Source organism: Hermetia illucens, chromosome 3 (assembly GCF_905115235.1).
Source record: "Hermetia illucens chromosome 3, iHerIll2.2.curated.20191125, whole genome shotgun sequence".
Classification (NCBI taxonomy): Eukaryota; Metazoa; Arthropoda; class Insecta; order Diptera; family Stratiomyidae; genus Hermetia; species Hermetia illucens.
In genome coordinates this window covers 165,204,326-165,220,448 of record NC_051851.1, presented here as the reverse complement: position 1 = coordinate 165,220,448, position 16,123 = coordinate 165,204,326, and the positions used below count along the sequence as shown (strand labels likewise).

Below are 16,123 nucleotides of genomic sequence, written 5' to 3'. Positions count from 1 at the left end.
AATTAAGGCGGAAACGAAGGACGGAGCACCAAGAGAAAAGGTAGGGAGACGAAAGCTCACTAGACCGCCAGCTCTACTTATTAAGCCGATGGAAGGCAAGACTTTTGCGGAAGCCCTCAGTGAAATGCGTTACAAGATCAAACCCGAAGAAAACGGAGTGTCTTCCATTCGTAAAACGAAAGGTGGTGAAGTCCTAGTCGAACTAGGCCCGAGGACAATAAATAAAGTTACGTTCTGTGAAGCAGTTAAGGGACTTTTGGGAGAAAATGCTTTGGTTTCCATCCTGGAATCCAAGTGTTCTCTGGAAATCGGAGACCTTGACTGCCTCACAGAAAAGAACGAAGAAGAAGATGCCATCAAACACGAATATCCGGAGGTAACCAATGCCCGGATTGGTATCACCTCCTGAGGCCAAAAACTCGCTGTGGTGGAAGTGACCAAGCAATATGCAAGGAAGCTTCTAAACAGAAGGGAAATAAGAATTATTTGGGTAGTGTGTAGGATACGAATCCGGGCCGCCCCAACCAAATGCTACAGATGTTTGGATTATGGGCACACATTTGCAACCTGTCGGAGACCTGACAGAAGGGCAACAAGCCGTAAATGCGAAAGCGAACACTTGCAATGAAAAGGAAAGGTGGGTCCTATGCAGGGACAGTGCCGCGACTGATGAGAACGTTGCGCTGCGGGCTCGGGGCGGTGTCCATTCTTCAGAGCAGAATTAAAAAGAGCTAGGATGCGGTCAACATGAGTTGCATCCTACAAATCAATATGCACCGGAGTGCAACCGCTCACGTGTTGTTAGCGCAGTTCGCTGCGGAGACCAAAGCTGATTTAGTATTCATCAGTGCGCAATACCAAAACAAGGACCCAGTTTCATGGCACCCTCACATATCAGGCACCGCTGCCATCTGGGTTCGGGACCGCACCCTCCTAAGGGTTCTTATTCAAGGTCGAGGGGACGGTTTTGTGTGGATTCGGTGTACAGGAATAACGTTTTTTAGTGTCTATCTTACGCTGAATGAGACGATATCGGACTTTCGATGTAGGTTTGATGCTTTGGAGGACGCTATCTCAGGCACAGATGGGCGGATCCTGACGGGGGGTGACCCCGCCAGGTACCAGGGCACTTGAACAGGACATGCCTCATACAGACTGCAGAGGGAAACGAATTCTGTAAATGTCGGCGAGAACAGGACTGGTAGTTCTAACTACCCCACCCCAACGTTCTGGCGCCCGTTATGCGAGGGAAGCATTCCAGACGTAATCCTCGCGTCGGAATTACTGGTGTCGCTCGTGGGCGGGTGGCGAGTTCTGGGAGACTTCTCGGCAAGTGACCATCAATACATTGCCTTCGAAGTGGTAGACACAAACTCTCAGTGTCTCTCTGTACATGGAACGTTGCGAAAGTGAACACCAGGAAGTTTGTCCAAACTCTTGGAAATGGTGAGGCCGCGCTGGAGGGTACTCCCGGGCCTGTGGCGCTGCAGCCGACACTGTCGTAAATTTAGTTATGAAGCTGATAACGATGACCTGCGGCATCGAGACGTGGCAAACCTTTTATGTATTGGTGGACGGTGGAAATCGCAGAGCTCCGGGAGTAGTGTCACAAACTTCGCCACTTAACACAACGTCTAAGCGACCGGGAGGAGTCGTGTACTATAATGACAGAGTACAAATCAGCCAAAAAGAGACTCCACAGCGCAATAAACAAGAGCAAAGGTTACAAACTGGTAACCCGAAAAATTGGGGCTCTGGGGAAATCCTATTCACTTAAGGCCGAGACGATGATCCGCATTGCACCGACACTATTTCTTGCGCACCCCGTACGGGATGAAGACTTCCCACTTTTCTTTATAAAAGAGTTGGATCAGGCAGTCCTCTCTATGAAAAAAAAAGAAGGCGCCAGGACCCGATGGTATTCCAGCAGAGGTATGCCAACTAACATCGGCCAGACCTACTACTTGGCTGATTCAACGCTTGCCTATAAGAGGGCATTTTCCATTCTCGTTGGAAGGTGGCGAGGCTTGTGCTGATCAGCAAAGGGAAAGACGAACCTGAGTTGCCCATTTTGTATGCTGAGAAGTGCTCGAAAAGTTCATTAGAACTATTTCTGATTAGCTCGCTGAAACGATACGCACTGCTGGAGACTTATCTCCATGGCAGTTCGGTTCGAGCAGGGGGATCACAGTTGAAGGATCGACAGTTGCAAGGCGTGAATGCCGTTCATCGAGCGGAGGCACATAGCCGCCGAACTCGACTGGTGCTGCTCCTCGTAACGCTTGATGTCAGAAACGCCTTTTATTCCGTAAGATGGAACGACATTCTAAGCACACTAGACAATACTTTTCACGTGCCGAACTTTTACGGATAATGAGCGACTATCTGAGGAACCGCTCCCTGCTTTATGAAATGATAGAGGATCAGAGGGGGCGGAGGTCATGGCGGGGGTAACGCAGGGATCCATCCTAGGGCCGGACCTATGGAATGTTACATATGATATTCTATTTAAACTTGACATGTCAGAAGAGTCACGCCTGGTCGGTTATCCAGATGATGTCGCGGCGCTTGTTACTGGACGCACTGGCAAAGTAGACTTGACATATCTTGACATATTGATGTGATGTGGAAGTGAATGGATGACTACTCATGGTTTCAACCTTGCACTGGCAAAACGAAGTAGTCATCGTGACTAAAAAGGGAATTCCGACCCTGCGTCCCATATCGTTCAGCGAGTCGATAATCGATTCAAACGCAGCACTAAAGTACCTTGGGCTGGCTCTTGACTCAAAGAGTTTTTTTAAGCAAATCAAAGCGACGGCAAACAAGGCTGCAGCAGGAGTTTCGGCGTTAAGTAGGCTAATGGCAAATATTGGGGGTCCTAGGTTTAGCAGGCGACATCTCCTGATGAGTTCAACGTAGTCTGTCCTGCTCTATGGTAAATGTCTCGCGCAAGTACAGAGACGGGAGCTTTGTGGGTGGCGTGAACCGGCCGTGATGGTGATCGTGAGAGTGATTCACGTTGCCCTTCTTGCTCAGGAGCGTAACGCCATATACAAATGCAAGGGAGAAGAGCCAAGGGAGGTGGTTGCTCATGAAGAACGGCAACGCACCCCAGATAAGTGGCAACTTTCTTGGCAAAATGAAATTAGAGGCTGATGGACTGGGCGGGTCGTTGGCAGCTCAGGTGCGTGGTTGAATTGGAAGCATGGTGAGACTGACTATTTCCTTACCCAGTTCTTTGGTTGGCATGGAGGTTTTTCGTCTTACCGGCACAAGATTGGAGAGGCACGATCTCCGGGTTATGTGAACAGCGTTCATTACACCTTTTTCTCGTAGATAGTGGGATGGAATTCGTCAGCAGCTCTGTCTACACACAGGGGGTCTCCCTCCAGACAACATTTCCGAGGAGACCCTGAGGAGCGCTGGCAGGTGGGGTCGTATTGCCCATTACATGTTTTTTCAGTGCTCCCCTCTTATTTGATATTATATCCTGGAGCAGAACGGGACTGTTTTAACTCATTTTTTCCGATTTGTAATACCATTGTCCTTGTGGGCACAGAACCTTCACTACGAAACATTCACTCGACGTTAAACAGATTTCAAAATATCAAACGCTGAGATGATTGGCATTCTAAGTGAAATGCCGCCACCGGATATTCATATGAAATAGTAAAGTTCAGGCAAACGTACATATTTCAGATGGCTCATGTTTTGGCAATCACCTGCTGTGCACATTCCAAGAATGCCTCAATAAAATGACTAATTAAATGTTATTTGAGGACAGCTAACGAGGATGAGAGGCCCAGCTATAGACCAAAGTTCGTATTTCAATCAAATATTCTGTTTATTCGCGGCTCGGCAGCGGTTCATTGAAAGGGCTCTCTCTCAGCCCATCAGCGAGCATTCCCCCAATTACTTAGATTCCCATTTCATTAATTCTAATCATTTATTTTGGTACAAAAATGTAGATCAAATACTTATTAATGATATTCATGTATCTGAAAATAGACGGCACGGATGGATAGTCGTTATTGATTCAGGAGCGCATTGCGAGTATTCTGTAATCTGTACTAGTGCCTAATGTACGTACGTACGATGGGTATGCACGTAATTTCGTTTGAGGGGACGATCTGCGAGCGTGGAGAGTACACTTGATACTAAATTTAGGATTTTGAAAAATCGATTTTGTGTATTCATCGGTAAAAGCAGTAGCGACATCAGCATCATCATCATCCTCATCAAGCTCATCATCTTATGCGTGTCAGTCATTATGTTCAGGAAATGAAGGAGTAATGATAGATGAATTAGATGCCGTAGAATGAAAAAATTTCCACTTGTGAGAATATCCTTGTTTTATTTGATGAAGTAAGTATTGTTGTTCAAAACAATTATGTAAACAGAAATATATGTACGCGTGGGTATTAATTATAACTTCGACAAAATCGCAGGTTGTTATGAATTGAATCATTTTCTACACGAAATCAGGAAACGGCATTTAATGGACAACTGCAAACCCTAAAGGAGCCTCCTTTATTTCACTTAAAGTCTTATGAAGGGAACGTATAAACCTTTACAGATGCCTAGGCGTTGCATTGCTGAATTGATTTTGACCTTCAGCTGTCTTTCCTCGAACAGGTCTCCAAAGCCCAGCCACTCCGCAGCGCTCGTGACTTCACTTCGTCCTGCGAAAAGCTGAACATCAATTTGCTTGTATGCAGCATTTTACCTTTTCCTTCATATTTAGCATTCCTTAGCACCTCGATTATCCTCCTTTGAAATTCCTACTTCCCATCCCGACTCAACATCATACCAGGAACATTGAAGTGTTTTAAACATTAAATAATGAATGATTATTTAAATTTTCCTATCAAAACTTATAATTAATATAAGAAATTGTCCCCAGATTTCCCAAAACCCTGAATCCATTTAAATATTCTCAATTCTAATAGATAAATTTTAAAATATTTCAGAAATGATCATTAACCTTTACTTTTTGTAATTCCTTTCTCTAAGCATTGTATTACTCAACTACGTGCATGCTCTGCTGTGTATTATCAAATGCATTTTTAGCGTTTGTCTCGGGCAATTGCAACGAGTTTATGTATGTGATTCACATATTTCTGCGGTTAGAGGCCGGTTTCATGAAAATACAGCTGATGCTTGGTGTTTTGTTCTCTAGTTTAGAGGCTTTGAAGCGGGAGGAGATCATGCTTTGTTTTTGAGAGGAAACTAGTTTGAGATTTTGCCCTTTTTGGATAAAGATAGGTAAGTAGAAAAAAAAAATTGCGAGGTGTTTGGTCCTTTAAGCAAATAGGATGCTAAATCTCATCGGAATTAGAATCATTGATTCTTAGTTGGAGTGGAATGTATTTAAGGATCATTTGAAGTTTTGAACCTGAATTTATCCATGGACAATTCAAATAGATTGACTTGTCGAACTACAAACAAGGATAGGTAGTGCGGTTCTACTTTCCTCTTGCTTTTACATCTGTTCGCCTGAAAAAAATGAATAAATTCTCGAAATGATCTCTAAATCAGCAGTGAAGTGGTTGCATGTTCTATCTATAACCGCCACGCAGTTGGTACACCACGTAAACAGAGGGGACTACGCAAATTAGCCAACCCGCTGCCTGAAGACTAGTCTCTGTCAATCTCTCACGTATATGGAGTTTTAATCGAAGAAATCGACATACCATTTCGTTTCTGTGCTACCATTTCACTAAATGGAAACTCGCCTTGAAACCCAACAAATGTTAAGCCATTGTTTTCCGAGGCCGCCTCAAGCTATCAAAGCACTTCATGCAATACATCAAGAACATATCACTCCAAATCAACAACTCTCCCATCTCACACACCATAAAGGTCACACACCTGGGAGTCACAATGAACTTCAAACTTTCCAATGTTCCCGACATCAAGAAGACCCTTTTCAAAGCCAACTCTGGCTTCAACGCCTTTCGCCCCATTAAGCTCTACCGAACCCCTACTCTCGACAATATCAAACTTATGTGCTATAAACAGTTGATAAGACGCATTATCGCCTACGGTTTCATTTTCTGGTGCGACTTATCCCCAGCGAAGATGGAACGACTGTAAATTGTAAGAACCATCCGAACCCTCTAATTAGCAGAGTCGTGAACCTCGACTGCGTTTAGGAAAACCTCCTCACAATCAACCAATTCCCCCAGATTATCCTCCACTTTTTAGACCTTCTTCACCGGCCTTTAATCTCCTTCACAATACGTAAAACCTATCCACACCAATAGGCACAACTAACGCCACCCTCCCCTCTTCACGCCTCCTCCCTCTTTTCATCTCCTCTTCTCTCTATCCCTTCCCGCTTTCTACCACTTTACTCCTCATCCCCCTGCCCCACCGTAGACTATCGTCGTAGAATGGGGATTTGCACTTCAGGGTTTTCCTTCAACATCCAACGATCACCACAAAGTCAACTATGCATCTCCAGCGTAATTTTAAGTCCTAGATTATGGTTGGTTGGTTGGTTATGCTTCACTCTTCAGAATTAGTAACTATCTTTTCACGTATTTGCTAAGAAAATAAAAATGTGTTTCACTCTCGTACCATTTCGTGTCCAACGAAATCGGGTCCTACGAACTAGAAACCTGGAGGGAAACCAATTAAATAAATATTTACGTGTGACAATCTCGGCAGATGCCGGACTTTACCTGGTACTAGCACAAATTGCCAACCATTTAGGCTTGGACGATCCTACTTACTTCAAAACGTGTAGGGGCTCTGGTGAGGGTGCTGAATGTAGGCTAGTGGGAAAATCCGTCGTAAACTCTCCGAAAAATTGAGCCCGTTTGCAGATTGCAATTGATAATAGTATGGGAACTACAACTACCCGTTTGAGACGCCAAATTTCTTTGATTTTTCGAGCCAGTTGCTCATAGTTCAACTTCTCCTCCACGTATTTCCTTTCAATACTGCTTTTATGGAAAATAGCGACATCAATAATATACGGGGAACGACCTGTCTTGTCAACTTACATCATTTCAGGCTTGTTATGAGGTATATGGTGATCAGTTAGAACTTGATAATCTCATTCCGTAAGCATATCGGGAAACCGGACATATTCCGGTGATCAGTCCATGTTGTCCACTGCAGAGTTTGGGTTCAGTATTTGGTCATAGTAGTCCGCATCCGCCGCTGGAAACTTTCCAGATCGGTCTTCGTCTAAGGCAATATTCCGAATGCGTATGACAATGGAGGGATAGCGAATACATTATTCTTCCCCGAGAGATGTGATTTCAGCAGCAGCTTCAGACGTCTCAGGATTGCGGATAGTAGAGCATTCTTCACATCACCAGCTCGAACATGGGTTCCTTTCAGAATTCCTTGGTATTTATAGAAGTCTTTCTCGGTTACACTTTGGATGGGGAGGTCACCAATGCTATGCCGGGCATGCGCACACTTCAAGAGTGTCAGCTCGCACTTACCACGTAGGTCATATTTTATTGCAAAACCGCAACCTCTAGCATCATTCCCTAGCTATGAAAAGGGGTTCAGTGCCATACTTAACCAATGGAAGATGCTTAACAACCCTGGAAGGTGCCTAACAAGGTGGCATCCTTCCAGAATTGTCTATAGAACTTGGAGCAAAAATATTTGATCTACCCAAGTTTATCAAGGATAAGTACAACACACAATAAGCTGTCACAATAGGGTGCAGTAACAAGAGAAAGACCCCAAGGAAAGCTGTAACCCAGCCTCCGACAACATAGGCTGCACCTAACTGCACTGAAAAAAAGAAGACAACCGACGTGGTGAACGCTCTCAAGCACGAAACTAAAAGTTCAGAAAGTGGAGTACACTAAGTGCAGGCCTAGCAGCAAGTTAGGTGAAGGGCAAGGGCAATACCAAATGGAAAAATTCACAGAAGCATCCATTAAAAAAAATCAGAAGTTGTGGGCTGCAGAAAAGGGTCATTTTAGAGGGGCCAATAGGAATTACAAAGACGACAAGAAGGCATACGCAGGCGGAATTGATCGGTTCAATCAACGCGAAAATAACAGGGATACCTAATGTATATTGGGTGAAGGAAAAGAGAGATGATAACAGCACACAAGGATAACTCTTCCACCAGCGAAGAATTAACTCAGCTAAGTAATCAATAGACACAAAGTCCACTACTTGTAAGAACTAGCGAGCAACAACCATTAGACCTCGGGTATAATGTGGTCACTAAAAAGTCTGAACTCACCCTGTTTTAGGAAAGACCTAAGATGAAGAAAACTGTGCATGTATTCTTCCCTGTCCGCTGATATTATAGACGACGAGAAATGTAGATTGGTCCTCTTCACTGCAAAGAAATTAGAAGCGACGGTCTTGTCCATCAAAAATAAGAGAACGTTGAGACACAATGGTATCATCATTGAAAGGCTGAAGCTGGTGTTTTACCTTAAACCGAATTTACTACTCAAAGCATCCCATGCATGATTAGTAGTAGATGTTTTCCCTCTCGCGCCATAGCTCTTATTGTCCAATAAAACTTCTCATAATACTTAATCTGCAAAGTAAGCCGACATACTCGAGGCGTTGAAGAATTCTAACTACCGCTTGGGGATTCCTGTACACCTCGTTAGCAGATTAGCCCGGTTCAGTCTGTGCTTCTCTATGGTTTTCAAGTGAGTACTAGTACCTTTAGGAAAGCAGATGTAAATCAAGCACTTGGCGCAGGTTCAACCGCGGAAGGCTTTGCGGGTAGCATCCGCTTGTCACACTATCTGTTAGCTATATTGGTGATAACAGAAGTTGCTCAGATTGTCCTACATGCTCCAGAGCGGAGTTCGACATATTTTAGAAAAAAAGGAAAGAAGCAATCATTTATGAAAAGAGGGCTAACATCTTGATCGCATGACAGTAACCCTGCTATTGTGGTGAGATGATTATTGGATAAACCAGCGACTCTTCGTGCACCGGTATAGTCACTCCACTGTATTTACTTTAAGGGGTTCACTGACGACACCCGCCAGATTTTCTTTTTCACCAGGAGGTTAAAGCGCCATTGTCAACGCTTTTTTGTCCAGTGGTATGTCATCAACAGGAACCCGTCACTCTGTACGGAAATGCATTTTAAAACCACTTTGTCTCACCTTACCTTGATGACTAAATCAGTTCGAATTGATGCAATGAACAAAATTATGGAAAGAAGGCCATCGTTAACAAAATGACGATATTTACTTCAAACGGTTACTATTCAAATGTTGCAGGGTAAGGTAAAATGGTCATCCGGTTTGACCATAGCCAATCAAGAGAGCAGAACTATCTAACCAAATACTGACTATGCATCTCCACCACCACCTAAGTACAGCTCCATTGAAGTGTCCTGTCAACTCACGCGTACGCACCTCTATACTAGCCGGTCTGCGGGTCCTTTTCGACACTTCTGCACCTCTTATGATACTGACAAAAAGCCCTTAATTTGCTGCATTGGAACTGCACCGAATTCCAGGTATGTTTTTAGGAAATCGGGAGCACTTAGAGAATACGCGTGGAGGGGAAAAATTCATGATCCCATTTCAGGAATCGATGATGAAATACAGATACCGGGTCACATCCTCATCCGATGTGTTTTTCACCTTAGTAGTTATTGGGCCCCTGCCTTTAAGGTCCGCTCTTTACTACGACAGTCAAGGAGGAGACATAGCTTCAGTTTGAATGGCTGTACACCACCGCAGCATCCCAGGGGGTACGCAAGGAAAGCGCAGGAACTTTGCAGTCATGCAGATTACCCACTGAGGAAGCCATCGCCACACTGTGCACGTGTCTGTGAAGCGAGTACCGCAGACAAGTACCGCTTTATAACTCTCAGCAATACAATCCCGGCCACCATCAGGGAATGTGTTCGACTTGAGAACATCGCGGAAATTTTGGACCGAGATTCGATTGCGAGGAGCCGGCGAAGTTTTTTCGATCACTCAACGGATCTCAACAGAGCGTCCAGACAGTATAGTTTTCGGTGATGGAAGCGAAAGAATATTGGGGTGGACTTCGGCGCTTACCCGCCCAGAATGATGAGTGGATCATCGCCGAAGGCACCCGCCATCCCCATACGCCTAACATGAATTTTGTGGATGTTACCGAAGAGATCTGGATCGGGGGTAGAATTTCTAGTGTACATCCACCACCCCCCCCCCCCTTTACCAATTTACACAGTCGGTTGACATATAGCATAAATTAGCCGGAGGAATTTCCACCCTTCCTCACTGCGGGAATTACCTACGTTGTTTCTAAAAATGACACAGTGCAGGATCCCGCGGACACAACACCGATTACTTGCTTACCATCCCTCTACAAGTTCATAACGTCCATTATTATTGGAAGGGTCAATGCGCACCTCGAGACCAACAACATTCTGTCCGGGGAGCAGAAGGGCTGCCGAGTTGGATAAAGGGCTTGCAAGAGCAACTCATTATCGGCTCGGTAGTTGTAGGACAAACAACTAGAGGCATACCTGGCTAATCGATGTCCTACGTCTGTATCGCATTGATCCGAAACTAATAAGGCTTTTGGCGACAGTCATGGAAGGTTGGCATATCACCTTATCAGTGCGTTCGACTGAGTATGTCAGTACCCAGACCCCCTATAACCGAGACAGACTTCTACATGCTTCTAGGAATATCTTTCGGGGAAGAATAAAATAAGCGCATTGAATGTGCTCGCAATCTCTTCCTTGGCTTAGGTGTTATTGCCGTGGATGAAAATCGACATGGAAAACATTCTGCGGCGGATACGGACTTCTATGTCCAAATTCCGAATGCATCATCCAAACTTTGCCGTGGAGCGGATGAACCTACCTCGTGACATCGGAGGTAGGGGCGTGCTTAACGTGACGGCACAACATGACCGCCAAGTAGATTCGCTGCGCGCTTATTTTTACAACAAAGAGCAGGCGAGTTCCTTGCATGCGGCTGTCTGTAAGTCAGACTGTGGGCTGACTCCACTTAACTTGGAGGATCGATCCTTCAATCCTCTGAGTGGGGTGAAGTCGGACCAAGAGCGGATCGATGAATGAAAGTCGAAGGCAATGCACGGTAAACACGTGAATTGTTTTTGGCAACAATTTGTCGATTTGCATTTGTCGAACAGATGGCTTTCTGCTGGGGAACTCTTTGCTGAGATGGGGAGATTTATGTGTGCCATTCAGGACGGCGTGTTCGCCACCCGAACTTATTAAAAGTTCATAATGAAAGAGCCGGTAGAAAACGAACAGTGCAGAATATGTGATTCGGCGTTAGAGACGTTGGACCATCTCATTTCTGGCTGTACTGTTTTGGCACCGGTGCAATACGTCACCAGGCATAATATTGTATGTAAGGTTATCTATCAAAATCTTGCATACAAGCATGGGCTGATAACAGGAACATGTCTGCGTTACCGATATGAGCCACAAGCAGTACTCGATAGTTCTGGTTACAACATGTATTGGGACCGCCAAGTTCTAACTGATCGCCACATACCGCACAACAAGCCAGACGTGCTGTTAGTCGACTCCGCGTATATTATTGATGTTGGTGTTCTCCATAATAACAACATTGAACGGAAATACGTGGAGAAGAAGGTGAACTGAGAGCCACTAGCTCAGGAAATCAAAGAAATTTGGCATCTCGAGCGGGTGGTCATAGTTACCATAATATTGTCAGCTATAGGCATTGTATCTAAATCCCTTACGGCTTCCGTTGATGTCCTGGGACTCTCACACAGTCTAGTTTAAATCATGCAGAAATACACCATTCTGCGTACGTGCTCGATGTTGCGGGGAGTTCTGGACGGATTCTCTCATTAACCTACCAACGGCCATCACCAGAAGAGCCCTTTTATCTTTCAAGTAGGTAAGATCGTCCGAGCCTAAATGCTTGGCACTTATTGCTAGTAGTAGGTAAAATCCGGCATCTGCGGAGATTGTGACAACTCGGAAAATAAAGGAAGAGAAAAGATAGGAAGGTAAAGAAAATAAACTAAGTCAATTATTGAATTTTACAGAAAAAATCCTCTCTCAGATCTTTAGGGTCAAGTTCCCACTGAATAATAAATATGCGACAAGAAATGATCGCGTTGGGATAACAAAATGCAACAAATTCGAACCAATATCGAAAAATTTCAAGAAAAACTTTGAGCAAACAACATTCACTTGCACGTTATTCTTTCTTGTCAAGGTCAAGGTCAATACGGATGGCTGTAGAGACAGTACGAATAATATAACACGGTTTGGCAGTTTGACTCTGCTTACACAAAAATTTGAAGCAAACCACTTTGGCGTAATGCATTCAATTGCACGCTAAACGGGCATGCACATAGCGTTATATTGCTATGTATTTATCTGTCAAGGAATTGCCGGGTTGAAATTTATTTCTTTGACAATTTCAATTGAAATTAAAAACCTAAAAACGAGACTGTGCGGCTGTCCCTAAAAAGGACGCTCCAGATTATAGTATAAGAAGTCCTTATAATCCCCGCATAATTGTATTCAGTCAAAATGGGCCATATTACATAATTTTAGAATAAGAAGGATCTCCTTAGTTTCCAAGAAAATCTTCATTAGTATAATTAATATCAAAGGATGAAAGGAATACTTACTCTTCTGATTTCTCTGAGGCGTCATCTTTATCCTTTTTCTTTTGTCCAGAACTGCACACGTTTCCCATTCTTCCTACTCAATTCAATTATTGGTTAATCAGTTCACGGAAAAATCGTCTCGAAACTCCAGTCAAGAGCACAATCTCACTAGAATCTTCCAATGGATCTTATTTTCAAAAAGATAAGATTCAACTTTGTAATCCTGATTTGATAACTCAAATCCTTATTGATTATTCGGATTGCATTTAACTCTGCTAATCCTTTTGGTAAATTCTCGAATTGAACAGATTTAATTCCCAGACATTTTTATCAACAAATCATTTTCCCGCCAAATCTGCTTATTGAGCTTTTCCGAGGGGAATGTGCAGCTGATGGTGACTGGCTCAAACTTCTGATTTATTCGCGACGACAACAGTGGAAGTGTGGGTATCCTGTTGTACCTCGCACGTAGACCAGTAAACAATTCCGAATACAGGCGCGTCTCGAAGGCTAGTCCTTTCTTTCTCTTTCCGTGTCCTTAAGAGTCTCAGCCTAGCATAGCGCACAGTATAGCCTCTGCACAGATGAAAAACCTCTCACGCATACAACAAGGACACCCTTAATATTTTTCCACTTGGGAATAATTGAATTTACCATATCCACAGGAATAGCATTCTGGGAAGTGAAAATGCCAACAGGAGGGAAGCTTTCGTATCCTTTTTTTTGTTCACTCTAGATAAGATTTTCCATTTTCCGATATTAATTTTTATCTTGAATTATCCTGGGCCTTGGCGGGTCTTACGTTTCTGGAAGGACGAAGGAAATTGTTCTTTGCAGGCAAGAAACTTTCTGAAGAGTTACACAGAGAAGTCGCCAGAACAACAACAAACATAAAAACACGTCACTGATTTTTCCTGCATATTTTTAGAGCTAAACAAACTTCAAAAGAATTTTTCTCCAATACGAATTTTCACCTAAGCTTTCTTCTCACTCTACTTCATGTCATAAACTGCAGACAATTTCTTCTTTTCACTTTGAATTTTCCACTCAACTTGCTGCCAGGGAAATTAATACAAATCACTGCATCTAGCGGACGTGAAAATTTTTAGAGGAAATGGACATATGAATCTCGGATTTTCACTATCACTATCTGAAGGACATAAAACGGAACCTATTGCACGCTACTTTCTCTGTTGATATCGACGACGTTCTGGTGAATTTTCATTTCCATTTTTTTTTTCACAATCAAGAAAAGCGTCTTTGCTCCTGTTCACGCGATAACAATTTTCCGATCTAGAATTACAATTGCAACGCTTCGAATCCAAGATAAATTTTTTTTTTTTTCGTTTCCACTCAGACGCCCGCAACACACAGACTTTTCAAGAGCTGTTCACAAGAATTTTCCTCGATTTCACGATTTTCCTCACAGCTCGGCGAGAGCTTCCACAATATCGACATCGACAGCGAAATGGTGGAGCTGATGTTACGCGTTTTTGGCTTTTCAAGTTGTTTCCTTCGGGGCCTCTGTCACATACTCTACACAATCGCTGTCGATTTTCCCAATTTTCCGATGGTTGTGTATCGAGCGTTCGACTTTAGTGGTATTGCGAGGCGAGCGACAAGAAAGTTTTCCCTTAAGCTTTGAAAACTCATCGGGGCTGTATTGGTTTTCATGCAATATGTATCAGCTTTTCCCGACAGCAACAGAGACTACTTCAAGCACGTGAAAGATATGTTTTCATGCGAATATTTCCCTCACTCAGATGCGAGCATAGCATTTTCATGCTTTCCCAATTTGTGTACGCGAGTGTGCTTGAAACGGGGAGAACGCGATTTAGGGTTAGGCATGAATGCTCTGCTTTCAGGGAAAATGCGAGATTTCCAGTCGAAATGAGAGAACCGGGTATAGGCTTTTTGTGCGTTGAATTTTAGTGTACAGGGTGTGCAATAAAAACAGTGAAAATATACTTTTCGATAACGATTTTCCTTATCAATGGGTGAAATGTCTTATGATTAGAAACACCACTTTAAATGAGATTCTTGCTGTATTTTGATAAGAACCTCCATATCCAGGCCATATGCAAGCCCTCAAGTCAGGGAATTCCTTTAAGGGGAGGGGAGGAAGGGTGTTGATAGTTCGAGGAACTACTTGCCATACAGTCCCTCCGCCGGTCGAGTTCAATCTTCTTCGCAACACGACTTCAACTGCCAGCGTTTCTCAGCATCCCTCTGCCAATTTTGTCTGAAGAGAGCTCCTTTGTGTCTACATAAAGCTGCTGACGAGAGCCGTCCCGCCTTTCACAAAAGAAAAAGATATGTTCAGCGTCGTCCGCCACTCTATTGCAGAACACACAATCAGGAGATCGTGCCTTCCCAATCCTGTGCAGGTGAGACTGAAAACCTCCATACCCACTTAAAAGTTGGGTAAGGAAGTAATCAATATCACCGTGCATTTGGTTCAGCCACGGATCTAAATTGTCGATGAGCCGCGGAGTCCATCAGCCTCTTGGCTCATTTTGCCAAGAGAGTTGCCACTCGGTAAGACTGCGTTGACGTTCTTCACAGGCAACCGCAGAAGCCATTCGCAAAGCTCCCCGTCTCTGCACTTGAGCAAAGCGCTTACGATGCACCTCCTTGTCAAGGGCCTCAGCCCATACCTCCGCCGCATAGAGCAGAACTCCATAAGAAAACGTCTCCTAGTAGATAGCCCCCAATATTCGTCATTAGCGGACTCAAGGTCGACACTCCAGCTGCAGACCTGTCTGGCAGTTTTTGACTCGAAAGTCAACTCGCCGATCGATATGGGACGCAGGGTCGGGATTCTCTTTCTGGTCAAGATGACTACATCGGTTTTTACAGTACAAAGCTAAAATCATGATCAGTCCTCTATCCGCTTACCCTTCGCTTCAATACGCCAAGCGTGCTTGTTGCCTCTTCAACAGGGCGCCCGGCAACAAGTGCCGTAACGTCGTCTACATATCCGACCAGGTGCGACTCTTTGGGAATATCGAGTCTCAGCAGACTATCGTAGGAGCGCTCCAGAGATGGCCCTAAGGTGATTTCCATCCTCCTCTAGCCCTCTAGCGTGTCACAGAGCAGTAGCCAGTCTCTCAGATAATCTCTCAATGTCCATAACAGATAGCTTGGCACCTGGAATAAGTTTTCTAATGTCCATCTTACGGAATTGAAGGTATTTTTGACATTAAGTGTGATGGGGAGCACTATCCGTCAAGATCGGCGTTGTATGCCTCGCTCAGTGAGCCGCATCCACGACTTCCATAACAGCATCCACCGTGAATTTCGCTGCTCTGAACCCGAATTGTATTGGAAATAAATCCCCACAGCGCCGATGGCTTCATCGCGTCTACTACTGAAGAGCTATTCGAGCACCTTCCCGACCCTGTCGCCGGGATACCATCAGCACCTGGCGCCTTCTCGGGTGCAATCCTCGACGTTTTCGACGCTATTGACTTCAAATCGAATGCAGGGTTTCTGCAGAGTCCCTATTTTCTGGGTGACAAGCTTATTGCCAAATCCCCAA

General features: G+C 44.2%; 1 protein-coding gene across 1 annotated transcript in view; it reads right to left on the bottom strand.

Moving 5' to 3' along the window:
- The window catches only part of LOC119652839, a 72,419-nt gene extending 58,281 nt beyond the window's left edge, over positions 1-14,138 (bottom strand). Inside the window, exon 1 of the mRNA XM_038057175.1 lies at positions 12,604-14,138. Within this exon, the coding sequence (XP_037913103.1) occupies positions 12,604-12,671 (68 nt within the window). The 5' untranslated portion in view covers positions 12,672-14,138. The remainder of the gene's footprint in view (positions 1-12,603) is intronic.
- Positions 14,139-16,123: the final 1,985 nt, after the last annotated feature.